General features: G+C 47.7%; 1 protein-coding gene across 6 annotated transcripts in view; it reads left to right on the top strand.

Moving 5' to 3' along the window:
* Nucleotides 1-27,408, top strand: part of Csmd2 (CUB and Sushi multiple domains 2) — a 542,274-nt gene that overhangs the window by 394,012 nt on the left and 120,854 nt on the right. For all 6 annotated transcript variants that reach the window (XM_078025879.1, XM_078025878.1, XM_078025877.1 and 3 more), the window contains 3 exons: nt 16,065-16,267; nt 21,568-21,759; nt 25,596-25,734. In XM_078025879.1, the coding sequence (XP_077882005.1) occupies nt 16,065-16,267; nt 21,568-21,759; nt 25,596-25,734 (534 nt within the window). The remainder of the gene's footprint in view (nt 1-16,064; nt 16,268-21,567; nt 21,760-25,595; nt 25,735-27,408) is intronic.

Below are 27,408 nucleotides of genomic sequence, written 5' to 3'. Positions count from 1 at the left end.
GAGCTGGTGGAGCAGGCGCAGCCAGAGCTTGGAGGGTCATGGGCCTGGATGGCTTCTGGCAGCTTCCGGGTGGCCTGAACCTGGGAGCCTCGTGAGGAGGCCATCTCCAGGTGTGGTGATTCGAGGCAGTGGCATCAGAGAGGGGGAGGAAGGGACACATCCAGGGGACATTTAAGCAGCCACACCAGCTGAGCTCACTCTCCTTAGTAAATATGGAGATGGAGGTTTCTTCACTTTCCCCATGTTTTAGTGTGGAATAGAGAGACAATAGGTAACAAACGCAGAATATCTGGAGGAACGGTGTTCCAAGCACCTGTCCACCTGCCATCAAGGTTCAGCCAGGCTCCTATTTTGTGCCTTCTGTCATTTTTTTCTTCTTCCAACCCTTTCCTCCCTCTTTTTGGTTGAATCACTCAAAAGTACAGTGTAGGCATCATGTATTTGTCCAAAGATAAAGATGATCTCCAGGACAGAACCACGTTGGCCTTCCTAACGGGCCCCATGGCTTTCCTCGAGGAATCAAGGCTTAGGACCAGGGTTGGAGGAGAGCAGAGCAGATCTGGGGGCTGTGGACAACAGGGAAAGCACAGAAATAAATCAAGGGAAGTCTGGGCACAGGGGAGGACATCTTCACTAATGGGAGTGGCCAGCTGGGTGGGGGATGGGCAGGAGGCTGGGGTCAAAGCCAACCAGGACATACTGTCTCAGAGGGAAGCCTGGGGCTTGCTGAGTGTGCCTGGGGACCCGAGGTGGAAAACAGGATGTGAACTGAGCACCGGTCCCCACTCGGGAAGGCTCCTGGGAGCCACAGCCACCCCAAGGGAGCTAAGTAATGCAGGGGTCTGCACTGAGCACCCAGAGTGGAGATGGAGGTGCTAGACACACTTGCCTTCCTCCAGTGGGCACAGCGGGCACAGGAGCCCATCGGCACTCTTGTGGGTACTCACTCCCTCTCCTTGGCACCTCCCTCTCTCTCCTCTTTCTCCTTCTTCCTCCCTCCCTGTCTCCCCTCATCTGCTCCCCTCCCTTTCCTCCCCCTCTCCTTGCCTCCCTCCTCCCTCCTCTCCTCTGTGTGTCCCTCACTCTCTTCTTCCTCCCTCCCCTCCCCCCTCACCCTCACCTCCCTTCAAGGAACAGCAGCAAAGTTAAGGGAACTAACACAGACATGAAAAGACACTTTTTTGTGTTTGAGTCCTTATTTAGTCAGTTTTTTAAACTAGGAATATATTTATAGAATTTTCTATATAAAAAAAATAGGCATGCATTTTTAAGACTTCAAAAAGTAAGAGTAAGGAAGGTGATGAAGTATGCATCCACAGTCCCCACGATCTTATCCTGTCATCCTGCTCTCCCACACACCCACGTGAGGAAACCGTTGATATCTGGATGTTCTGCTCTATTCTTTTAGACATTTTGCACACCAACAAATACATAAAGCTAATTCAGTAGGCATGGTTCCTAAAACAAGATCATCCCAACACATGACTCAGAGGCTTGCTGTTTGTTTTGCCACTTAATCCTACAGCACCATCTTATTATGTCAATATGTATAGATCTGCCTCATCCTGTCTGATGGCTACAGAGAATTCTATTATGGCCATCATTTATTTAACTACTCCGGTATTGACAAAGTGAATATTTTCAAGACTTTAACTCCAACAAACATCCTTCACATGAATCTCTGAAGAGCTGTCCAATCATTTCCTTATGGTATATTCTTAGAATGCCAATTTTGGTGCACGACCTCAAATTTCCTTCTAGATACTGCAGCAACTTACAAGTCCACCAAAGGTCTATGGGACCAGGCTTCCCACACTGCCTGGCTGCATGTTGTCTGTCCCTTGTGTCTTCACCAACCTGATGGACAAAAGGCTATTTAATGGATCCACCCAGTCACATCCTTCTTTGGGGTAGCTTGTCTTATTCATTTAGAGTGTTCATTTGGGCTCGTTTCTAAATACTTCATCATTTCAGTTTAGGTTTCCTTTAAACCCAAGAATATCTCAGGATTTTTTTTTTAAAGTTACTAAGTGGTTATGGTGATTATAACTGCTGTAGGATGGTAGTTAAATGGTCTCTTTAATTTTTTTTTAACTTTTACTGCATTGAGGCTTTTTTTACGTTATGAAACTTTCTGTTGTGTTTATCTTCTGTGGCTGCTTAAGAGCATGAGAGGAGAACACAGTTCTCTATTTCTCTCACATCAAATGTTATTATGATTGCTTTCAAATGAAATGGATTCTGCCTCTTTACGACTTTTAGTTTTGACTCTCTTTGTTGGATGCTGATCTAATTTAATTGGCTTTGTTTTCCGCCTAGTGATTGAAAATTCTCTATCCTGTCTTTATTCTGCTCCTGGTGATCTGGTTTTATTTTTGTTTGTTTGCTTGCTTTTTGTTTCGGTACTGGGGATTGATCTCAGGGGCACTCGCCTTCTGAGCCACATCCCAGCCCTTTTTTGTATTTTATTTAGAGATAGGGTCTCACTGAGTTGCTTAGCTCCTCGCTTTTGCTGAGGCTGGCTTTGAACTCAAGATCCTCCTGCCTCAGCCTCCTGAGCTGCTGGGATTACAGGTGTGGGCCACTGCAGCAGGTGGTCTGGTGTTTTGCTAATTCGGTTCTAGAAGGTGACCATCCTGGCATGTACCCCGCCTTTCATTCTGGAAACCTTGCTTTTGTTTTTATTTCATTTGTTCACAACTGTCTTGACAATCTTCTTTTGTTTTTATCAAAATCATCATCTTGCTTCTCCCCAGGATACTGTTTATGTTTGGTTTTACAGTGTCACTTGTTTGATTATTCAGCTGGGTTTTTTATGTCCCATGAGTTTTGTTCGTACAGCCTCTAGTCCCAGCTGAGAGCTGGACTCCCTGCCAGCCTGCCTGCCTGCATCTCCTTAGCCACGCAGCCACATCTGTGCCTTAGTCCTCCTGTCTGAAAAATGATGATCAAAACAGTGCCAACCCGGTCGCTATGGGGATTAAGTGAGCCCTTTAAAAGAGCAGCCAGCACCGGAAGCCGGGTAGCTAGTTGTTCATTTTACCCACCCATGGGCATCCCGTGTGCCCAGAAGACACAGGTGACAGGTGGTGGCTGCTGTGATGTGGAGCAGGAGCAGGTGTGCCAGTCGAGGACATGTGGGATGGCCTTGGGACAGCAACAGGCCAGCCCCTGAGACTGATCCCAGGGCTACCCACAGGAAAAGGCTTCCAGGAGGTCTCGCCACTCTGTCCCCACCCAGACCAAGCCCTGGGAGTGACCTGAGGAATCCGTGGCCAGGTTCTCCCTAACAAGGTGGGCAAGGATAGTGCCTTCCAGGAGTACCCAAGAGGGACAGTGGGTGGCTGCAGGCTTTCCCTGGGCGTGGCCCAGGCTGGAATGTTGTCCCTTCCTGGGTGTGTTGGGTAAGAGGGGATGGGCAGACCTTCCGTTCAGCCCACGGGGCATCTTTAGGTGTGGCAGGTGCTCCTGCCTGAGTGCCAGGAATGGGACCAGTGGACCTACTAACTCCGTTCAGGCCTGGCGGCTCGCGGCAGGAGAGCTGAGCAGTGCCCCTGCATGCCTCTGCACCCGGGCATCAACTCCTAGCATAGAAGGCTCGTCCTGTGGGCCTGGGGCTCTTCTCCATCTCCAGTGAAGGCGGGGTTGGAGTTTTCCTTTCTATATCCATGAACCCGCTCAGATGAAAATTGGAGGAGAAAGGGGAGGAAAGCCTTTGGCTCTGGATCTTCTCCTCCGCCAGCCTTTCTCAGCTATCTACAGCGCGCCAGGTTCTTACAGTGGCTGTGCCCCCATTGTGTGGATGAGGTCACCAAGGCCCAGAAACAACTACCTGAGTCTTGAACCTGCTCTGCGTCCCTGACCTTGCTCTTTCCAGGCTGCCCTCCTGGCCTGGTCTGGTTCCGTAGCAGGCGTCCAGTGCCTCTTCTGTGCCAGGGACTGTGCCATGCTGTGTGGCAGGACCCACAAAGAGAAGATGGGGTGAAGCGCTGTCTCCCAGGGGTTCCCGTCCCAGCACAGCAAGCAGGGACCCCCGAGACGGTGCAGTACTTGAAAGCCACACAGAAGTTCAGTAACTGAAGAGAGAGGGCCGTCCGGCCTGGAGGCTCGAGACGACCCTCCTGGAGGCAGAAGCGAAGGCCTGAACATGGAGGAACACGGCAGAGGACCTGCTTGGCTTGCTGGAGCCGCTCGGGGGCAGAGAAGGCTGCCGGGTGAGGAGGGGTCTCAGCGGCACCCGGAGAGCCAACATGAGAACTCTGAATAGACTTCCCAGTGTTACAAGGAGCCACGAGAACATTTCTAATACAGTCACAATGTTCAGTTCTAGTTGAAAATTTGGAGTAATTATTCAGCACGGAATGAGGTGATTAAAAATAAGTGAGAAATTATCTTTCTCTTGAAGGTCTCAGTATTACTGAGAGAAATTTTATCATTTAGGAAAGGCAACAGAAAACCTTTTTCTCCTGGAACAAGAGTCTGAAATTCCCATTTGGACCTCACACGGCTGCTCAGGGCACTGTGACCTTTCCTCTTGTTCCCCCATCCTGAGGCTCTTGTCCTCATGGTTACCCAGATAGCTGCCACAGCTCCAGACATTATGTCTGTGTTCCCATCTAAAAGAAGAAGGAAAAAATAAAATAATAAAAGATAATGGAAGAGGAAAGGGCACTGAGCTTTCTGCTTTTGAGGGTTTGCATATTTACTTGAGGAAAACCACCATCCTCCGAAACATTTTGTTTATCTAATTTGTCAAAGCTTGCCACACCTGGCTGAGGAAAAGTGAGAGAAATCAATTTTGCTTTGCTTTTACAGTCTCAATAGTGGAGACAGATGAGAGGTTTGGAAATAAAGTACAGATGAGCCAACCTGCAGATTCTTAACATAATGTGATAAATGCTAGAGTAGAATTACATACCAAACACAAGAGAAGAGCATCTGGGAAGACGTTTCATAATTCTAGGTGGCAGTTGGCGAGTGGGGAGGTACAGAGAGGAGGTGCTATTTTAGCTGTGCTTTAGAGAACCATGTGGAGTAGAGGGAAGGGGATCCAGGCACATGGAGAGAGGAAGGTGCAGATGCATTCCGCAGCATCTGGAACTCTCCTGGTCTGGGGTGACACAGTGATGTCTCTGCTTCAGGACGATGCACAGTGGCACTGCAGAGGATAAATTGGCTGGGAAATCAGAGACAGGCCTAGCACAACCTTCTAAGGATCCTGGTCACACTCAGAAGAACCAGGTTCTGTTTCTTGCACACAAATTCAATAGGGACAAAGATCTGGGGTGGCTGACTGTAGGGAGGAATACTTAGGAATACAGGAGAGATGGTCCTTTGCAGGTGCGTCCTCTGTGCAGAGATCTGGACCTGTGGAGGGTGGAGAATTTCTTGCTCTGGGGTGCTCTGATTTCTACTCCTAATGCCATAAAACTCACATTCCACTAATATCCTTATTTGTGAATTTTTAACTTCCTAATGATTAACGCAGAGGGCAAGCTTCATTCTGAGATATTGGCCCCCAGCAGCAGGATTGCCGAGAGGAGGGGCACAGTTTGGATGAACCAGATCCCTGCGCAAAAGAGCTTGTCTTCAAAACAGCTGGCCGTACCTGCAGCCCGGAATCCCCTGCTGCAGTTTCCGATCCTTCAAGGGACAGCAACTCCCTGCTGGGTTGTCATTGCCTCCCTCCAGCCAGCAAGTGGGCATTGGCCCAGAGGAGGCCAGAAGGCACTGGAAGTGAAGCTTGCATTCACAGCTCTGGCAAGAAGTCCTGTCCACAGGTTCAACAGCTTCCAGAAGGTTTCTTCTTGAGCAGCCACAGTGAGTTAAAGTTTAAACAGAGAGGGGCTGTGTTCTTGCACTGCGAGAGCTGCCCTCCCGAAGGAGCCCCACAGATGAGCCCACGCGGCGGGGCCGGTCCTTTGTCAAGAGTTAAGGTTTCAACAAATCAGGAAACAGCCAACAGGAGCTGGGAAGGTGTTTTGCAGGAGAGGATGTGGATAGCCTGGTAGGTATAAATGTGGCTTTGAGAGTGCTGGTACTCTCTGGTGATTTCTTTTTTCACGGATCACCTCTAGAAAAAGAGACACAAACTACCTCAAATTATCCAAGAACGATAACCCTGCCGGGCTGCCCTGGGTAATTGGACTGACCACAATACAACCATTTAACTGCCAGTTTACGATCCCAGGAATGAATTTCAACACCTCGTAGTAGGAGAACGAGCAGTTCTGCCAAAGAAATGGACGTGTCCTGTGGAGTAACACACTGGACCAGGGTAGCTCTCTCCCTTTCAAAAGACAGGTTAAAAAAATAATCAGTGAAACAAACTTAAAGGGTGCCGTACAAAACATGCCATCCAAAGAAAAAGAACCATTTCCCTAAAGAAATAGGAAAACTGTTTCTTTCTGCAGAGATTTTACTACAGTGGACAGAAGAAAGTTCTGAGGGCTTTCTATGTAATAGTCTCATTCAAATATAAGGAATGGGACTGGGCACAGTGGCTGGGCACACCTGTAATCCCAGTGGCTTGGGAGACTGAGGCAGGGGGATTGTGAGTTCAAAGCCAGCCTCACAACCTAGAGAGACTCTGTCTCAAAACAAACAAAAAACTAGAAAAAGCGCTGGGAATGTGACTCAGTAGTTAAGTACCACTGGATTCAATCCCTGCTACCAAAAGCAATAGGAATAGGAATAGGGAAGATGGGTAGAGATGGATGGTGAAATCGGGGAGAGAGCCCCAAAGGCAGAAGGGTGGTGATGGTGACACGTGAGAAATCCCAAGAGAGTAAATGTCCAATAACAACTCAAATCCACAATAGCAGCTTGTGCCCTATAAGAAACCAAAGCATTGAAATAGATGACAAGTCAGAGGATCTAAGACTGCAGAGAGAAAGTAAATGTGTAGAAGCCATGATAAAAAAAAAAAAAGTAGCCATGCATGGAAGATAGAGTGACAACACAACCCAGAGAGAATAAATGAAGAACATCTGACAACCATTTCTCCTTACAGTTCTGGAGGTCACGAAGTCCAAGAACAAGGTACAGGCAGATCTGGTGTCATTCCTCATAGGTGGGACCTTCTTGCTGTGTCCTCTCATGGTGAAGGGCCAATAAGCTTCCTGAAGGCTCTTTATAAGGGCACTAATCCTCTTTATGAGGGCTCCACCCTCATGATGTAATCACTTCCTAAAGGCCGTGCCTCCTGACACCGTCCCCTTGAGAGTTAAGATTTCAACATAGGAATTTGGGGAGGACACAAACATTCAGACAGTAACACAGGCCTTCCTCCCACATCCCAGTGACCAAAATGTATTTCATAGCTGTGCCTCATAGTAAGGGAGGTCACACCTACGAGGAAGAGGACTCAGGAGTTGAACCCATGACATTGTCGCTTCCACCAAGAGCACACATGTCAGTTCTGCTAAGTATAAATCTGCCTCTGTCTGGCCACCCCACTGAGTGAGGTAGAAATGAATGAAGGGGCAGAAGCAGCCTCTGGAGAAGGCCAAGGTTAGAGAAGCTCAGGATGGAGGATCCACAGATACAGGGCTGTGAGCAGAGACAGGCTCCAGCCTGGGGCCTGGATGAAGGATCATCAAAGAACCAAAGTGAGAGGGGACAAGAGTTCAAGACTCAGATCCAGAACAGATGATGTGGGGGGCATCCCAGAGAAGGGACCTGGAATGCTGGCACACGGAAGTGGGAAGCCTCTTTTGCTACAGGTTAAACATCCATATTTCAAGGCATAGATAGGTTTAAAAAATCTGACAAATATTCAAAATGCAAAGCTGTGTCAAAGGAATAGAATGTGAACACAAATAAAAGGCAGGCATTAATAATATTGATTTTCTTTTTTTAAAAAAAAAAGATAAAATTCAAGGTAAAACCAAGAAGCATTAAAAGGGGCAGAGGGAATTCTTTCATGGAATAAAATACAGAGTCCACCCCAATAACATAAGGAAAAAGCATAAAGCACAATCTATCAGAGATTGACCATCATAGTCAGAGACTTTAGCACATCCCTCCAGTCTAGTAAAATAGTAAATAAATAGAACAAAAGTGGAATTCGTTTCAGGTGGTTTTACCATTTGTGAATGTTACTCATGTTAATCCAATGCTGTACCCATAATTCCATTTATGGAACCCTCTTTAATAATGATACTGTCCTTTTACAAAGGGGGAAACTAAGGCTCTGCAAAGTTGCCCAATCAGGTCTTTGACTCCATAGCCGGGGGGATTTTCTTTTTTTTTTGGGGGGGGGGAGATGCATTTCTTCCAAGGACAGAGGCACCTCCCTGTCATCAAATTCCTGACACATAACGGCAAGCTCTAATGACAGGCAACCTCAGAGGCCCCAACCACAGGGTGACCATGAAGAGAGGACAGTAAGGTTCAAGGTGACTTATCACAGTAGAGGAAAGCACAAGGCCACAGCCTAAGTCACCACTCTCAATGGATACCCACTTTTTTCAGTGATCTGAAGCCTAGTTTTGTTTTTTGACTTTCAAAAATAACCCAGGAACTGCTTTCTTTTGAGTACCAGCTGGTCCTGGGAGAAGAGCACCACCGACACCCTCTAGACACCGGCTTCGGGCTTCGGGTTGTCTTCTCAGTGCTTGCTCTTTGGATAGCTCGATGCCTTAATTATTATTGTCTGTTATTATGATCATGGCTTAATTGTTGGTTTGCACTTGTGTGGCTCAGAGGGGGACATTTTCTCGAACAAATATTATTTTCTTGTTGTCATCTCCAGTGTCACTGAGGATAATTTAGACTGCATTCTCATTTGGGGGCAGGAGTGATTTCTGACCCCCTCCCTCCTGCAGCAGCTGTTCATTCACATGCCATTTTCCCCTAACATAAAGATCCGCTGACACGGATCTGTGCAGGGTCTGTTGGGTTCACACCAGTGGTGACAGTTGCCTGGGAGCACCCCAAGCACTTCCATATTCTGGGGCTCCAGTCAAAAGGCAAATGAAATCCACATGTTGAGATGCCATAGGTGTTTTTTTTTTTTCTCATTTTTGAATGGCTTTCCAATGTGCAACAGATACAAATGAGATGCTAAAATGCAAATCCAAAAGGCCCTATGTGTTCACGTTTCCTTCAGACTGAAAGAACCTAGGAGCTGAATCTGGGAGCGAGCTTTGCCTGGGCACAGCACTTGAGAGGGGCACGCTCCAGCAGTGAGAACCCAGGACTCTCCTAGCTTCTCAGATTTGGGCCCCTGTATGGCACCTCTCCCTGGGGTTGAACCTCACCAGCCTCGCCATCAAGGCATGGTGGAGTCTCAGTGGCAGCAGGTAGGAGGAGGCAAGGCATAAGAGCCAGAGGGAGCATTTTCAGCAGGGACCTGCTCTTAGGGGACTGTGGTAGGACATGGGACTCTGGAATTGTCATAAGGAAATCTGCCGTATTCCTAACTGCATCTGCAGTGGCTGCTAAGCTATGTGCACCTGGTCCCTGCCATTTGTTGATTGTGCAAAATCATTACCTACTGAATGGGCCTGGGGAACCTCCAGGCCATATTTAAGGGGTAAGACCACCGTGGCCTAACCCCCAGTTTCTTCTGAATTTCCTCTCAGCAGTGAGCTGGCCCAGGTCTGTGGGCTGGATAGAGCCAACCTCTGGAGTAGTGATAGAGTACCAGAGATACCCTTGTAAGACCCAAGGAACTGGACATGGGAGCGCAGAGAGATGCCAGACCCTCCAGAGACTCAGAAAGCACTTTCCTTAGGATGGAGGGGTTGTTCATGCCACTGTCTCTGGCTAAGTGGCACCCAGTTGGCAAGGACAGTCGGTTGAGTTAGGCTGAACTGTGGAGTCTCTGACAGCTATAGCCATTCATTCATTTGCCAATTCAATCAGACCATATTCACCAAGTGGTTGGTGTGGCCAGGCTCAAGGTTCAGTGTCAGAGACAAGGCGATGAGTGAGACACAGGCCCAACAGTGAAGGGAGGCATCAAGACAAGGACGTCAGTAGGTGGCTCTTTTCTCTTACACAGATGATATAAATCCCTAGGTGTAGGCCCACCCTAACCCGGTTGACCTCATGGTCTTAGCTTAATGACATCTATGATCCTCTTTCCAAATAAGGTCAAATTCCCAGGTACATGGGATTGGGACTTGAGTGTATCTTTCTGGAGAAGCACCCCTCAACCTCACTACTTGTGATACGGGATAGGTTGGGGGGGTGGGGGGCAGTAGGAGCCTTCCAGACAGGAAGTCCCCAAAGCAAGAAAACCAGGAAACAGAGAAGAGCGAGGGGCAGGAGAAGGCAACAGGGGCCACCATGAGGGACTTCCTAGGTGCCATCTTCCTCTACTCTGTAGGGAAAGAAGAGTGATGGATCAGAGGCATGGTATAGAAGTCACTGTGCCCTGGTTGAGGGGGGTGCGGGAGGCAGCTGTGTCCAGCAGGCCAACTGGACTGCTCTTTTTATGTCGAGTATGAGCCGCATTCTCTCTTGCCATCTTCCTCTCTCTCAATTTCTTTGAGTTCTGCTTTCTTCCTTCAAAACTGCTTCAAAGACATACTCTCCTCCAAGCTTTCCTTGCCTCCCTGAATTAGAAGATGTTGTAAAGGCAAAGCCTTCAGACCTGGTGGACGTGGTTGTGGCAGTGGTTCTGGCTCCTTCTTGCTGTCTGATGGCTGGCAGGTGGCCTGTGTCAAGCCCTCAGAACTTCATAGCCCCCTTGGAAAGATGGCACAAACAGACTCTAAATTGCAGGCTTTTCACGAGGACATGAGGCAATACACACAGAGCAGCTGGCACAGAGGTGGTCCCCCCATTGTCTAGCTCTCTCTTTCCTCCAGTTGTTTTGACAGCACCCTGTGGTATCCCACTCTGCAGCACCTAGGACATAGATTACTGTGTGTTCCGTGTCCCCTTGAAGAAGCGCAGCAGCCTCCAGCTTGGCGCACCCCAGTGGCTCAATGCTAAACCAGATGCACAATATACATCATCCATCTTCCCAGGGAAATGACCTGTTTTGTGTTGATCACACACACACACACACACACACACACACACACACACACACACATGCAAGTCATCAATAGGAAGGGGTACCTTGTCACCTCTTCTCTCCCATTCAGTGCTTCCCACTTGGGGACACAGCACAGGCAGGGTCCTCAGACCATTTGCAATATTTCAAAACCCAAAAGAAGGCCCAGGGTTCACTGGCTGGGGAGGTGCTCAGACAACCCAAATGTCTGCTTGGGCCTGGAATTGCTTCTATTGATCAGAAACTCTGATTAGTATTTATGCACTTTGATGTCCCTAAGATGAGGAAAGTTTTCAATAGGAGTCTGAATAATGTAGCTAGTGTGGCAAACCCAGTCTTCCCTGGCTGTCATCAAGGGTTTGTAACCAGGCCTCTAGCTAATTCTCCTGCATCTACTCGGGCCCTTCTGTCAATCTATTCTCGTCCTTGGAGCCAGAGCCATCCTGAAATACAAATCAGACCTCATCAAGCCTTAGCTTAGAATCCTTCAGTGACCCCCCTTAGCCCAGAGAATAAAGTCCAAACTTCTTCCCCACCCCAAGTCCCAGCAGGCCCGGCCTCTGCCTGCTGCTCTTGGCCCGGCTACTGCCCCCATGGCCTGTTTGTTGCTCAGATGCCCTGGGGCTGCTTCCCTTCTGGGGCCTTTGCAGTGCTGCCCTTTATACAGGAAAAGCCACTTCCCACCTCTGACCCTGCCTGCTGTGCCTAGGGCCGGCTCCCTTTAAGCCCGTCATCTTGCTTAAACCTCACCTCCTTGGAGAGGTCTTCTCAGGCTGCTATTTCTTAAATGGTTCCTCTGTCTCAGCACCCCTCCCTTCTCCTCACCACAGCTGCCACATCTGATAATATTTTAATGGATTTGTGCATGCAGGGGTAGCATCCAATTCTAGGAACTTCTGCAATATGGCACCCAGGGTTGGGAACTTGACCCCCAGGCCTTTTAGTTGCCAAGGTATACTTCTCCCAGCTCCCTCCCCTCCCCTCCTCTTGTTCTCATCAATACCAATAAGACTGTGTCTGATTAATAGATTAACTATGCTGAATGTAGTGATCTGACATTTAAAATTCATGGTCTTGCATCGTTGTATATGATCCACGTGGAAGCAGTTCATTACTGACAGCTCCTTCGCAGCCCATGCTCCACTTTCAACCACTGAATCTTCCTCGGGCGGGTATGAGAAGCCCCAAGTCCAACCTGGATGATCATTAGGTCATGTTCATTCCACTTACTCTTTAACGAGCCCTTGACCTTGGGCAAGTTACTCAGCCTCTCTGAGCCTCAGGATTCTCATTTGAAAAGATGGTACTGATGATACCAAAAAAAGAAGCTCAGGCAGACTCGATGAGATCATGGAGAAGGACCTTATACACCATAGTTGTTAGAGAAACATACTTTCTTTCATTTCTACTCAGTCTCCATATTCTCGCTTTCCTCTGCTTCCTGTCAGACTGGACCTCCTGGGAGTTCCTGTATTCATTCATCCATTCACTCCCTCGCTGTTCAATTATTCACCCTCAGGGACTCCGGACATCCTCTGGAACGACTTCTGGCTAACAGAGGATGAAGCCCAAACTCACGTGGCTCTTTCTGAGACTCATTCCCTTCCCCTCTCCACCCAGCCTGTTCCCTCTGACATCCTGAGGCCACTTGGACTCAAGCATGGAGCTGCCTCTTCCCAGGCACCTTGACCTCCTCTCTGCCTCCATTCTTGTCTCATTTTATTAAATCTCAACACTCTCCCTTTTATGCCACCCAAACTTCAAGTTTTATTTCCTCCTCCCTTCCGTGACAAGTGCAGCCCACATCAGCCTCTCCTTTCTGAGAGCAGGTGTGTAGGCCTGCAGCACAGAGTCCATTCTTGTGGTTGGCTGCTGATTCCACAGGGTACTTACTGAGTAATAGGGAGAATGCAGAGAAGGAAGGGGACAGCAGGGCACCGCAGTGAGTGTGTTTCCCCACTTTTCAATCCAAGGTGGGGCCTCAGCCTCATGTAGCTCCTGTTATTGAGGAACCTCCATCTACAGCTAAGAAGGGTCCACCAGGGAAATCCCAGGGATTCCCTTGAATCTTGTTAGGACCAACTGGTGAGTGAAAATAAGACACACACACACACACACACACACACAAAAAAAAAACAATAAATAACTAGAAAATGTAACTAAAAATTAAATCTCATTCAACGGAAATCCAAAACCATAAACTTGTAGACAGCCAAAGAATGAATTTAACAAAAAATGTGCTAAGAAATCAATTATAACAAAGAAAACCATAAAACTTTGCCAAGGATATTTACAGTGCTCCTGGCTGGGGGAAAATTAGTAACCACAGTATCAATTTTTTCCCATATTAATTAATAAATATGTGCAATTATCAAAGTTTCAATAAGATTTTTTTCTCAACTTGCTAAGAGTAAAATTTATCTGATAGAGTAAATTTGGGAAATAAGCTAAGATATTTTGGGGAAAGTAGATAAAGGGGAATTTTCCCTGTAAGCATATCAAAATAACCAGGCATGGTGGTGCGCCCTCATAATCCCAGCAGCTCAGGAGGCTGAGACAGAAGGATCACAAGTTCAAAGCCACCTCAGCCTCAGCTGAGCAATGCAGTGAGACCCCATTCTAAATAAAATACAAAATAGGGCTGGGGGTGTGGCTCAGTGATCGAGTGCTCCTGAATTCAATCCCCCGTACCCCCGCTCCAAAAAAAGAATATCAAAATATGAGGATATGAAAAGTACAGTGAGCTACGACCCCAGTACCACCACTACGACCCTGGTACCCAGTAGTACCAGGCTATGTGGTGCACTAGAACTCAGCAGAGACCCAGAACAGACCCATGACCAAGGGGACATTTCAAGCCTGGACAGTTGAGGTCTTCATGCCATAGGTACTCATGAACCCTGTCCCAGTGGTCTAGAATGTCCTAAGTATGAAGCTGCAAACTTAAACAAGACCCACACTGATGAAAATCACTCTCGAGCTGGAGAAAGAGATTGTGCACACAGAAATAAACTAAATTTACACTGAGTTTCTTCCTAAGTTAGGAAGTGAACTGGATGTTTTAATAGACAATATGTGAAGGAGGCTACTTTAGATAGGTGTCTGGATAAGTGAATGTCCAATTGAGAAAATAATGAAACTATGCAAATTCTGTAAAAACAGTAAGGTTTTGGTTTTTAATTATTTTGGAAATGAAAGAAGATTTGCCTAGGTTTAATATAGCATCCCTGTATCTTTAAAAGATTAACATATTTTATAATATAAAATAAATAATGTCTATACAAAATGAATACCATAAACACAACTTAGAGGTAAAAAGGAACCAGATATAAACTATTTGTACTGAAATACATATCATATAAAAGAAGAATCAAAATATGTAAAGATAATAAAATTCATAGTGCATAAATAGAATTTTAAAAGACCAGTAACACAATTAAGATGGATAAAGGATAGGAAGAGATAAAAATGCCCCAATAAATATGTGCAAAGATTTCCCATGTTAGGTGAGATTCTAAATTATCTAAATTTAAAATACCAGTGAAATACCATTTTGGTTTGGCAGCTGGGAGTATTTTAATATAGAAGATATTTGCAACATCATAATATTTGATATTTGAAAAGTGGAGTTTAAAGAGAATATAAAATTAATACTGTTTAGTGGGAATATAAATTGATACAACCACTTGAAAGGATAATTTAGCAATTTAGCAGAATCTATCAAAAAAAGTTAAATAGATACATTTCCACACCCCCCAAAAAAATCTATTTCTAGAACTCAACCAAAACATTAACATAAATGTGCAAAGTTGCATAAAGATGAAAAAGTTCCCTGCAGTTTTATGGGAAATAGTGAAATATAATGTTAATTTCTATAGAAAAAAAGGGATGGATATATATATATAATATTAAGTGAAGAAAGAAAAATTTTTAAAAAATATTTAAGATATGGTCCCATGTGGGGAAAACAATATGTATAGAAGCACATTGAGAAACTTCTGGAAGGATATGCATCAAACCTGCTATTATGTGGAAAACTCTGCAAAAGAGATTGGTTGTGTGAGAAAGACACTTCAGAAATTCAATGCACCCGTGTAGTGTATTGATTGCTTTTTACTGACTTAGGCATGTCTCATTTTTATCATTTAAAAAGATGTTTTTTTAAAAGGGAGCCTTAACTGGGTTGGATCCCGGAACAGGAAAGGAATATTAGAGGAGACACTGCTGACATCCACAGCAACTCTGAAGCTTAGTTCATGGCAGCATACCTGTGTAGGTTTCTTAGTTGTGGCAAATGTACTATAGAAACGTATGATGTCCCCACTGGAAGACCTGGGTGAAGGGTCTGTGGGAATTCTCTGTGTAATCTTTGCACTTTTCTATAAGTCTAAAATTATTCCAGAATTTTAAAGAAATCTACTAACAGAGTCACACAACCTTGGAGCCAAGGTATCTTTGGCTGCCAGAACCATTTTTGTCTGGGAAGAATTCTGGTTCCTACCAAGCTTCATTGCTCTGCAAGTTCTGAGCATGACTTGCAGGGCGCCATACCTGGGGGGCCCCTGTCTAGCCTGCTGAGGTTTGCAGGGATTATCTAAACCAAGCCTGTCTGTAGCTGATATCCCTAGAGTTCTGCTCTGAGAAACCTAGACAGAGGCTCACCCCTGCTCCTGCTGCAGGTGGGCCAGCTTCTCAGAGACCCCACATTGCCCCCTGTCCCCTACCTTTTTTAAAAACCTGTGTCCTTTTCCAACCCAGACCCCTCCCCAATCTAGAATGGTTAGGATATTGACTCAGGTCTGGGGGCTGCGTAGGATAGAAGAGAGAGGTAGGGTCTGACCATAGCAATGTAGAGTTCATAATAAATGAGATGCATAAAGTCTGAACCCCCTCACTCCTGTCCCCATTGCTAGTGGTTCCAGTGAGAGGATACTGCAGATGCTGCCTCCCCCTTCCTCCAAGTCTTCCTAGGCTTAGGACCTGCCCTGCCCAGAAGTCCCTGGAAAGAAAGAGCCCAGCCCGGTGTGACCACCTGCCTCTTCTCTCCATCCAGGCTCCACTTCCTGGTGTTTGATACAGAGGAGGTCCATGATGTGCTGCGCATCTGGGACGGGCCTGTGGAGAGCGGGGTTCTGTTGAAGGAGCTGAGCGGCTCAGTCCTGCCCAAGGACCTGCACAGCACCTTCAACTCGGTCGTTCTGCAGTTCAGCACGGACTTCTTCACCAGCAAGCAAGGCTTTGCCATTCAGTTCTCAGGTCTGTGCTCACCCTCTCCCAGCCCCTCTCCATGTGTCCAGCCACGCCACACCAACCTCCTCTATCCCTGCTTCCCTCCATCTCTCCTTCTATGAAAAGAGATTTCTTGAGCATCTGCTGTGTCCCTAACTTATAACTTGTTCAAATAGCCTTGCTGAACTTATTCGGGTAGGGAAAGCAGGCAGGTTGATAGATACTTGCATACAAATTGATCAGCTGTGGATGGAGACATGGACCATTGCCGTAACCTTGGAACATCAAGGAAGGTGTTCTAGAAAAGGTGGTATCCAAACTCAGACCCCCAAAAGTTGGTAGAAGTAACTCAAGAGAGTGTTCAAGGACAGAGTGGTTCTCTATGAAATGGAAGGTGCCACTGAGTTGGACTCAGACCCCTATTATGTGAAAAGGAGAAAATTGGTGCAAAGAACCTATGAATGATGCAGGAGCAGGACCGTGGGGTCCAGAAGCAGAGGGTGGTCCCTTGGGGCTGAAAGGCCAGGCACATGGAGGAACGGTACAACATGCCACATGCTCTGGCTCTTCATTTAGGGCAGGTCAGGGTGAGGACTGGAAGCCAAACACAAGTAATCTAAATTCAATTAATTATGTACCACAGTAGCCAGTTATGGAGGAGTGTGACAAAGCGCTGCCCAAAGCAGGCAATTCTCAAACATCCAAGTCCTGACACTGGATAGCTCTTGTGGCGTGCCTGCCTCTCCTCAAACGCACCGTCTCATCTCCTCCCAAGTGCCTCTTCCATCACTCCTCTCCCTGAACAAATGACTCTGCCTCTGCTGTCACTTATGTTTATTATACAGCAGCTGTCCTCATTACCATCTCTTTACTCCGCTCTGTGTGTGTGTGTCGGGTGGGGGGAGGTTTCCATGGTGATTCCAGAGCAAGTCTGTGTGGCACCTGGGCCATGGCTTGCCCCTACATCTCCTCCCAGTTAGTATATCTACGCCTGGCATCGTCAAGGCTTTAACAGGATTGCACACCCTATTTCTAGCTCTTTTCTGCATCTCTGTTGTTGTTGTTGCTGTTTCTCGGTGGAGATGAGCATTTAGCAGCGTGTGGAGTAGATGAGGGTCTCCAGGATCATGTTCTTTCATATAGTCGGTCCTCTGCGTCTGTGAGCTCTGCATCCATCAATTCAACCAACCCTGGAACAAAATAGCTGGAAAAAAATAGCCTTTGTACTGAGCATGTACACACTTTTATCTTGTTCTTCCCTATCAATAGAGAATAACCACTATTTACCTAGCATTTGCATTGTATTAGGTTTTACAAGGAATCTGGGGATGGTTTACAGTATAGAGGAAGATGTAGACTATAGGCAAATACTGTGCTGTACAATGTGAGAGACTTGAGCATCCCTGGATTTTGGTGTCCTTGGGAGGTCACCTGAAACCAACCCCTGGGGACACTGAGGGACAGCTCTACTTATTAATTTGCCCACTTAACACTTGTGCAGGCTTCCAGCCTAGCATTTCCAGTCTCTCTCAGAGCTCCATGGAATATTAATGGGTACTGCAAGAAAAAGAAGTTTGCATGGTCAAGTAATATTAGGAAGGTGCTACATGAGGCAGACTCAGAGAGATTATCCATAACGTGAGGCCTGTGAGCGTGTTTGGTATGCTCATGCACATATGCTCAAAACATGTCCAGTAGGTCTCAGTGTGCAAACATGTTTGACCATGGGTGCCTTTGCTGGAGGCCATCTCAAGAGACCTGCATTTCATGGAACAAACGTGAACAAAGAGTGCTGGGGTTAGGCGGTGGAAGGCTATCCCGCTGGAAGGCTGTCCCAGCATAAGGAGGGGAGAGTGCTACAGAGACTCAGGCTTTCTGGGGAAAGGAGCATCATGAATAATTAAAGGCAAACATGTATTTTCCCCAGCAATGCCCAAGCTGATGGGTATGGCTTAAAACAAAAGCCAAAACAAAGAAGAAGCCCATTATTATGCTGACAGATTCCCCCAGACATTTGCATTATATGACCTCCCCTGCGTCCTCAGCGTTGCCATGTGGGGCTGAGTCCCTGGTGCTCTCCAGTGGTCATGCCCTTGCTGCGACTGCTTTCTCACACGTGGCCCTGCTCGCAGAAGCCCGATTCATCCTTCAGGGTTCATCTCTGATGCCACTGCTGCCCGCTCTCCCCACTCAGAATAAATTGCTGCAGCCACGGCAGCCCCAGCACTTGGCTTCCATTTCTTGAGCACATTGTCAACACCTGTAGTTCTGTTTTGACTTGATGCTTCACCTACTTGCCATCCCACTCGATGATCTTAGTTTTAGGGTCATGCCATGCCTCCCAGACTCCCCCACAGTGTGTGTATGCAGCAGGCACTTACTCCCTGCTTCGTGAGCAAGTAGGCACCTGCAGACTTGCCATGTGACGGATAGTTTTCATGGCTGCCCTGAGCATTGCTGAAGCCCACAGCGGGAAGAGTGGTCAAAGCTACTCAGCCTGGGCTACAAGAAGGCCATAACAAGCTGGCCCAGGATTCCAGACATAACCAGGGTGTGGGAAAGGTCACCTTCCCTGTTGCTGTCATCACTTAGCAAATACCAGGACTACTCTAGGGAGGAGAGGATGGCTTACCCCATGTTAACTTTATAGTGCGTGTTTGACAGGAGATTGTACAGAAATGCCAGGGACGATTAGCGCAGGCTTGGCTTTATTAAGTAAACATAACTGTGTAACATCTAACATCCTGTCTGTACCACATGGATCCAGCCTTTCCCCAGGGATTTTGCCAAGCAGCTCAAATTCAGGAACATTAAAGAGAAAATGAAAACAAAACCAAAAAAAAAAAAAAATGGTGAGCAGGCAGTGCGATCGCAGTATTGAGTAGGTGCCACACTAACTTTGCCGCTCGCTCCATCATCTCTTACAATTTTTACAAAAACCTATGATATGAGCACCATGATGTTGCAGATGTGGTTCTGAGGTGGCTCATACAGGGTCATCTACTAAATAAGTAACAGAACCTGGATCAAAACCCATGAGCCTGATTCCCAGACCTAGGCTCTTAATCTTTGCATTCTATTGCCTTCACGATAAATAATCTTTCTGAGTATGGTCGGAACAGTGAGCTATTTTCTTTCTAGGGAATCATTTACATGTGTACAGTGCACCGTAAAGCCAGAGATGAAAGCTAAGTCTGTTTTTAATTGGGAAGGAAGAAGATTGATTCTTATTTGACTTTATAAATAAATCCAGTAAGTGTCAAACGCTGATGATTTGTTCATTCAGTCATTTATTCAACAAATATTTACTGAGCACCATTATGTGCTGAGTGCTGCTCTAAGCCCTGGGGACACAGTTAGAAGCAGAACAGCCAAGGTCTCTGTTCTCATAGAGATACCCAAGTGATATACAAGAAAGAGGCAAACAAATAAATTAGCAAGATTATTATAGGTTGTGCCGTAAAAAAGAACAAAATGGGATAATATGATAAAATTGATGGAAAGGTATTCCCGGATGAGCCCAGAAGCGGGTGATCAAGGAGGCCTGTCTAATGAGGTGATGTTGGAGCTGGGAACTGAAGGGCAAGATGGAGCTGGCATAGGAAGATCTGCAGCAAGACTGTGCCAGGCAGAAGCAGAAATGCAAGGGTCCTGCAGGGAGGAAAGAAGGGGACACTGAGCTTGCTCTGTTGGAAGATTCTACAAATGTAGTTGGAGCATAGCGGTAGCACATCATCCAGGCTGTTAATGACTGAACTGGATAAAAGCAAAGGATCAGTTTTAAAAGTGATCTCAAACACGGAGGGCTTAAGATAGGATACCATATACCAGGGATTGGCAAACATTTTCTGCCAAAGACTAGATACTCTTTAGGCTTTGAGAGCCATATGGTCTCTGTTGTAACAATTTGTTTTCTGCCAGCACAGCATGAAAGCAGCCACAGACAACATGTAAACAAATGAGCATGCCTGTGTTCCAATAAAACTTTATTTTTAGAAAGAAGCACAGAGCCAGATTTGGCCATGAGCCCTTTGTCCAAGGCTACCATTGGTGTTATTGAATCTAAGGTATAGGTACTGCTACTCCAGATTGGCCCACACAATCCCAGATCCTATAATTAGTGACATTTTTGCACAGTTTCTCTAGAATATCTCTTCTGGGATTTTTCTGCTCAAGGCCTCCTGGTAGCAAAAGAGAATGGGTGCATCTCTGCAGGAGGGCTGGAGGATGTAGAAACATAGAAATCTCTTTGAGGCTTCACGTGTTTGGGTAAAAGCTCATGTGAATTTTACATTCTGCACCAGAATAAATTCTTCTGCTTTAGTGTAAAAGCAATTTTTCCTGAAAATTTTTAGAAACACTAACCCTCCCAGGAAAATGAACATGAGTTATTTCTTGACCTCCAGATCCTCTTGCTCCTGGGGTCTGTTCCTGGGGTGTAGGAGGGACAACAAGCTGAAAACCAGGCACTGTTATCAGCTCTGAGTATGGAGGCACCTGGGGTTGTTGCAACTGTCTCAGAATTCTCTGGACTTTTACACCATTTCCTCTGGTGCATTTTCTCATGATATAATCGTTCTTTTATCCTTCATTCATTCCTCCACATTCACTCAGCACTTGCTTTGAAAAACCTGCTCTGTGTTCAACTATGTACCATCCATGTCTCCAAAATTCCCAACTTAAAAAAAGTTTTAAGACCCCCCCCCATCCATTTGCCTTGGTTTTGAACTTTGCTCTGCCACTTGCTATAAATATCTGATTTATCTTTACCTGTGGTTTGAGTCTGATGGCTCCTTAGTTGTTTACGCACATGCAGGAGACAGCATGGTCTTACTGGACCTCAGTAAACTCCCTGCAACTTCACAATGACTGCTCAGATGTGGGCAGGCCACCTCCAGACTCCTTTGCAAACCCTTATGATTGAATGTGTGGCATGTATGTATGCTCTATTTATCTTCTCACTCCCTGGTACTGATCATGTTAGTTATGTTTTACAAAGTTGCAAAGCCTTGTCTATACAGCAATTTTTGTGTTCTTAAATTAAGTTGAATTCAATTCCACAATCATGCTTTCCCTGTAGAATCACATGACAGTTTAGTCATGACAATGGCGAAGGTATTGGGAGAACCGCGGTGGTGGTGTCAGTGTGACAGGTGCATGCTGTGATGATAATGTTGTAGGATGGTGGCCCTGGAGTTGCCACAGCTGATGACCGTGGTCTTAGCAGTGGCACTGGTGACAGTGGTCAGCATGAGTGATGAGCTGGGAGCTTCGTTGACTGGCAGACATGCAGGCAACCTGCTCCCTCTTCTGTTTTCTTGTCCCAGTGTCCACAGCGACATCCTGCAATGACCCTGGGGTCCCACAGAACGGGAGCCGGAGTGGCAACAGTTGGGAAGCTGGGGACTCCACAGTGTTCCAGTGTGACCCCGGCTACGCGCTGCAGGGAAGCGCAGAGATCAGCTGCGTGAAGATAGAAAACAGATTCTTCTGGCAGCCCAGCCCGCCCACATGCATTGGTATGGAGCAGCTGCGGAGTGCACTCTGCCCTCGGGTCTCACAGTGGCATGCCCCAGATTCCTCCACACGAGTGGCAGCTGCATCTTGAGTTCAGGGCCAGGAGAACTGGAACAGCTGAAAGCTGCAGAAAATCCAAAGTCTACCCTCCTTTGCACAAGAAGGAGCAGGGGTCACCTTGGGGAGTGGGGTCATCAGGTCCTAACGTGGCCCTTTAATTAGCTAAAGCACCAGAAGGGACCTCATAGGCTCAGGTGCAAAGGAAAGGTGCTTGTCCTCTCCAGGGGATTGTTGGCTAGATGGGTTTGGGTTCATGGAATGGGTCCTCAGTCTTAGAACCTCTCCATTTGACAAATGAAGAAATAGAAGTCCTGAGACTTGTAAGGGGTGGGGCCTGAATAACCTTGTCCCCTCCCTACTAGAGATGGGTGGAAGAGGGAACTTGAAGGAAGAGAGGGACAGGAAAGAAAAAGAGGTCGGAGCAGTCGCCCCAGGTGCTCACTTTCACGTGGCTCTTTTTCTCAGGTGAAGTGATAAATGCATTGATCGCCCGCATCCATGATGGGTGCTCTCAGAGGACAGGTGGTCACTGAACCCTTGCTGTGTGCCCCACGCTGGATGTTTACTTAGTTGACCTCATTGAACTCACCTCTGTAGCTCTCAGAAATTAGCACCATTTTCTCATCAACAGTTTTGGAAACTGAATAGACAAATTTGGATGTCTTGCCCAAATCACAGCTAGGACATGGTACAGCCATCACCTGCATCCACACCAGTCTGAAAACAAAGCCTTTCATTCTCCCACCTTCCGTGCCAGGTCCCCTATTGGGAATAGACTCGGGGGGCTTCCTGAGACCCCCATCCTGGGGATGCTCTGCACCTCTTTCCACATGCGCTCTGTGGGAGGCACCCTCTGGGCACCTGAGGACTGGCCATGGTCAGTTGTGGGTCGAAGGCTAGAACTGGTAGTGAGATGCCAAGTCCTGTTCTTCAGTGGGAAGAGGGGTCGCCTGCATGTATGAGCAGGAGCATGGTGAACACACAGGAGGTGGAGACCTGCATTCCAGAACCAGCTCCGTTCTTAACTGCTCACTGTGATGTGTAGGAAAGAGCATGGGACATGGGGGCAGATGAGTCTGGGTTTAGCATTTGGCTCTGTGGCCTTAGGAAAATCGCTTCAACTCTCTGAGTCTCCATTTCCTCAAATGCAAGGGTAATTGTGGCATTGTAGGGTGACAACACAGCTAACCTTTATCTCAAGAAATAAGAATGTCCCTCCCTCCATCTCTGCTTCCTTCCCTTTCTTCTGTGTTTCCTATTTCAAATTCCTGGGCTCGCTTCCCTTCCCTAAGCCAGAATTTCCCTCTGATCAAGGGAATCTTGGTGAGGCCGAAGAGAATTTCAGATGACCTCTTAGGCCCCTTCCACATTCCACTCTGCACAAGGCCGTGGTTCCTGAGACTTATTTTGCAGAGAAGCAAGTCCTGAGTGGAGCTGCCCTGGGAGGGGGAGTTGCACTGCTGGGCCGACGGGAGCCATAATGGGCAGGAAGCAGGGCTGCGGGGTTAATTCAGCTTTCATTGCTCGTTCCACACACGGCATTAGGAAGTGTTCCTTGGGCAACAGAATAAATGTCTTCGCCTCTTCTCACAAACAGACTGGAAATCCCAGTGACAAGCCCCTAATTTCCAGCTCCTTGGCAGCCTGCCATGAGTGGGTCTAGCTGGCCCTGATGGCCCTTCATTATAAGAGGGAAGCAAAGAAAGAAAACAAATATTTTTCGAGCATCCTTCTGTGATAGGTGCAAAACTAGACATGATCACAGTCAAAGTCGCCATGTGAGCTTAGAGCTCGGGTTCTGGATTCTGACCTCTAGGTTCAAGTCTGGCTTCACTGCAACAAGCTGGGTGGCCTTCTACAAATTGCTTACCCTCCCTGTGCCTTAGTTTCCTTGCTGTAAAAAATTAAATAATAGTACCTATTTCATAGGGTTGTTTTAAGGTTAAACAAGATAACACTGTAAAGTTCTCAGAACCATGATGCCTGGTTCCTAGTAAACTCTGTGTGTGTGTTAGAATCCATTATTATCATTGTTTTTTTATTTGAGAGATGAGGAAATGGAGGCTCAGAGAGGGAGAAGAACTTGCCCAGATTCATACAGCTCATGAGTGGTGTCAGCATTTGAACTCAAGACTGTGTGGTTTCTAAATCAATACCCTTTTTGCAACTCTTGCCCCTGAGTACAGCCTTCCCGTTTCTTGGCTATCTGGGATGATTGGCAGCTGGTGCCCTCTCCCAGCTGGGTATCTCCATGGTTTGTTAAATCAGCACACCCCTGTTGGTGACACAGCTCGGGAGTCCACCAGGGCCCTGGGGTACCCCTGGCAGAGGGCATAAAAGCCCATGCAGGGTCCTGAGTGGGAAGTCGGTCCCTGCCTATCAGATGCCTGCAGCCCATCTGGAGGAGAGCTGGGTCAGGGTCAGGCCTGGAACCTTAACTAGTGCACTTCCCAGACTCACCTCATCTTGAGGGGAGAAAAGCCCCAGCTGGCAGAGGGAGGTCCAGGTGATGACCTTTGCCTAGAGGTGAAGCCTCACAGAGCCCCCCAGGGATGACTCCATGGTGGCCGGTGCTTCTGATGGGAGGCAGGTTTTCTACTCTCCCTGGCTACATCTAACTCTTTCTGGACTGGCCAGAGCAGTGTGTGACTGGGCCTTGCAGTGCTGCTTTATGGTCCTGACATACTGACCGCAGTGTGCCCCTCTATCCAGCCCTCTGCCCTGAGGCTCAGTGGAGAAGAATGAGAATCAAGTGCCCGACACCCGCTCTCTGCACTCTGTGGCTCACTGTCTGCTGACCCCACTGCCTCAGCGGTGCCCTGGGGCCCTCTTCTCCTGCTCTTGACCCCACACAGTTCCCAGCTCTCACTCTCTTCAGCCTCCTGCCACAGAACAGCAAGAGCCCCAACCAGTGAGGGGGGACCTGGCTCAGGATCTGGGGGAGGTAGCCCAAGAGGTCCCTGGGTGAGAGCTTGCTGGATGACCTGGCCACCTTGCCCCTCCACACCTGCCTGTGATCTCAGGGAAGGGGACCATCTAGGACTCACTGGGGATCTGCAGTGCCCCCATCCAGCTGAGGGAGGCACCCACTTGCTCTTGGCAAAGGGCTTTTGGAAAGCTGGACCATATCTGCAGCCCCGAGCCGATGCCAGGAGCACTGGCAGCAAGGGAGGCCAGCACTTGGCAGGCAGAGACCACCACGTTTCCACTCCTTCTGACACGGAGTGGCTGGAACTGGCAGCGATCACCCACGAAACTCCCCTGGAATCTGGACCTGAGGCTGCAGAAGGGCACTGCACAGTTCATGAGTCAGAAAGAGAGATGGCGCCCTGTTGACCATTGACTCCATGCCAAATGCCACAACAGACCCTCCAAGAACACTTACAGCCGCCCCACAGAGCAGATATGATCTCTTTTTATCATACAGGAAGGACACCAAGGCCAGAAAGGTTAGGTCACACAGCCAGGAAGTGGCAAAGCCAGATATGGTTTTAACATAATTTATAGATGTAAAATGCCATGGCAGAAAACGGCCCATTTTAAAGGGAACAATTCAGTGTCGTTTGGTACAGTCACAATGTGGTGCCCCTGCGGTCTTCTTCCAACACATCTCCATCACTCCCAAGTCGAACTGTCATCCCACCGTCCCCTCTGCTCCAGCTACATTTTAACTTGGCCTTTCGGCCCCACCCCGCTTTCTACCTTGCTTATTGGATACCCACTAGCAGGTGACCAGGGGGAAAGGGACAGCCTCACCCTCCACCTCCTCTGTCCTCAGCTCCTTGTGGGGGAGACCTGACGGGACCATCGGGAGTCATCCTGTCGCCAAATTATCCTGAGCCCTATCCGCCAGGCAAGGAGTGTGACTGGAAAGTGACCGTCTCACCAGACTACGTCATCGCCCTGGTATTTAACATGTATGTACCTTTCCCCCGGGTGGGAGACGGAGGGTTCAGAGCCCCTAGGGGTTTGAGGACCTGGGTCCCCAGGTGAGTAGACACAGATCTGTGGGCGGAGTTCTTGGAACCTTGGGAAGTGAGCCAGTCAACAGGAGAGAAAGGAAAACTAGCTGATATTAAATCCCTCCTTCCTGGGCTCAGTGGTCCCACGCCGTCCCCTCCAGGATCTTTGTCATCATTTCTGACATGGCCATCGTGATTTCTTTTCTGATTCAGAAGGGAAGCCCTTGCTGAGGTCCTTTGCGTAGCCTCCTGCATTTTCCTCCTTTGCTCCTCCCCACTCCCTGGCAGAGGAGCAGGCTCAGGTCCCCCAAATCCTCCCCGCCTGGCTGCTGCCCCGGCCTCCTTCGCCCCCTTTACCTGCAGGCTTGCAGAAGAACTGCCTCCACTTGTTCTTGCTCCTCCCTCCCAGTCACTCAGCCCAAGGAGTCTGGCCTTGCCGCCACTATTCCACTGCAGCCTCCACTGAGAAAAGACACCAGCCAACTGGGGTTGTCAACAACATGGAGCTTTCCACGCCTCACCCCAGGTCTTGACCACGCCCACCACCCTAGGCTGCTTTCCCTTGGTTTTGTGAAGTTCCTCTCCTCTGCTTCTCGGGTCTCTTCTGGGCCTTCCCAGCTGCCTTTCCTTGTCCCTGTTCCTCTGCCTGTCTTCGCCATAGCCCCCTCTTTGCACCCACACCTCCCTCCAAAACAAGCTCGCCCCCCCCCCATGGCAGCAGCCTCCTTGGAAGTGAAGGACTATCCTCCCCTGCTGCTGCCCTGGCCTCCTTACAGCTGCTGGTGCCCATATCCCGCTTTGGGACAGCTCTGCCTGGTGCCTGCGGGCACCGCAGATGAAGCTTGCCCAAAACCAAGTACTTTTCCCAGAGCAGCTCTTCTCATCATGGGCAAGTGGCCCTTGCCCCCCCCTCACTACCTCTTCCTTGAGCCCCCAAGGCATCCATCTCTATGCCTTAACTCCCCCTCTGTTTCCCTCTTTTGCATCCTACCAGCTCCTGACTTGTTTTGACCCCTTATCATTTCCCACCTCAATGATGGCTGCCGTCTCCTGACTGGTTCCTCTGCACCATCTTGCCTCCCAGGCTAATTTCTTCTTAAGCTGAAAGAGTGAACCTGTCACTCAAAAATGCTGAAATAACTACCCATTTTCCACTTAAACATCCTATAATGATAGTGCTCAGCAGTATTAAAAAAAAAAAAAAAGAAAAAAAAAAAGATGATCATGTAACAGTGTGGATAAGTCCCAGAAATCCTATGCTGCTGAGTGGAAGAAGCCAGACACAAAAAAGTCCAGAATATAAAATTCAACTTTATGTGAAGTTTTAGTCAGCAAAACTAATCTATGATGAGAAGAGCTCAATGGTGGTGGCTTCTGGTACTGGGGAAGATGAACTGGGAAGGGGCCCTAAGAACCTTCTGGGGTGATGGGAATGTTCTGGGTCAATTTAAAAAGAAATAGATTCTTTATTCTAAAACCTTTTAATGACTTTCTTGTCATAATAAGTTTGAAGTTTTGAGTTTTGTACCAAATGATCTGGCCCTTGCCTGACTCTCCAGAAAGTTCCTCCACCCCATTCGATGTCCAGAACCCCAGCCAGATTGAACTTCTGGAGTCACCAGGGTCTCG

The sequence above is a fragment of the Ictidomys tridecemlineatus genome, chromosome 11 (assembly GCF_052094955.1).
Source record: "Ictidomys tridecemlineatus isolate mIctTri1 chromosome 11, mIctTri1.hap1, whole genome shotgun sequence".
Classification (NCBI taxonomy): Eukaryota; Metazoa; Chordata; class Mammalia; order Rodentia; family Sciuridae; genus Ictidomys; species Ictidomys tridecemlineatus.
The sequence above is the reverse complement of the archived record's forward strand: the minus strand, read 5'-3'. Positions and strand labels throughout refer to the sequence as shown.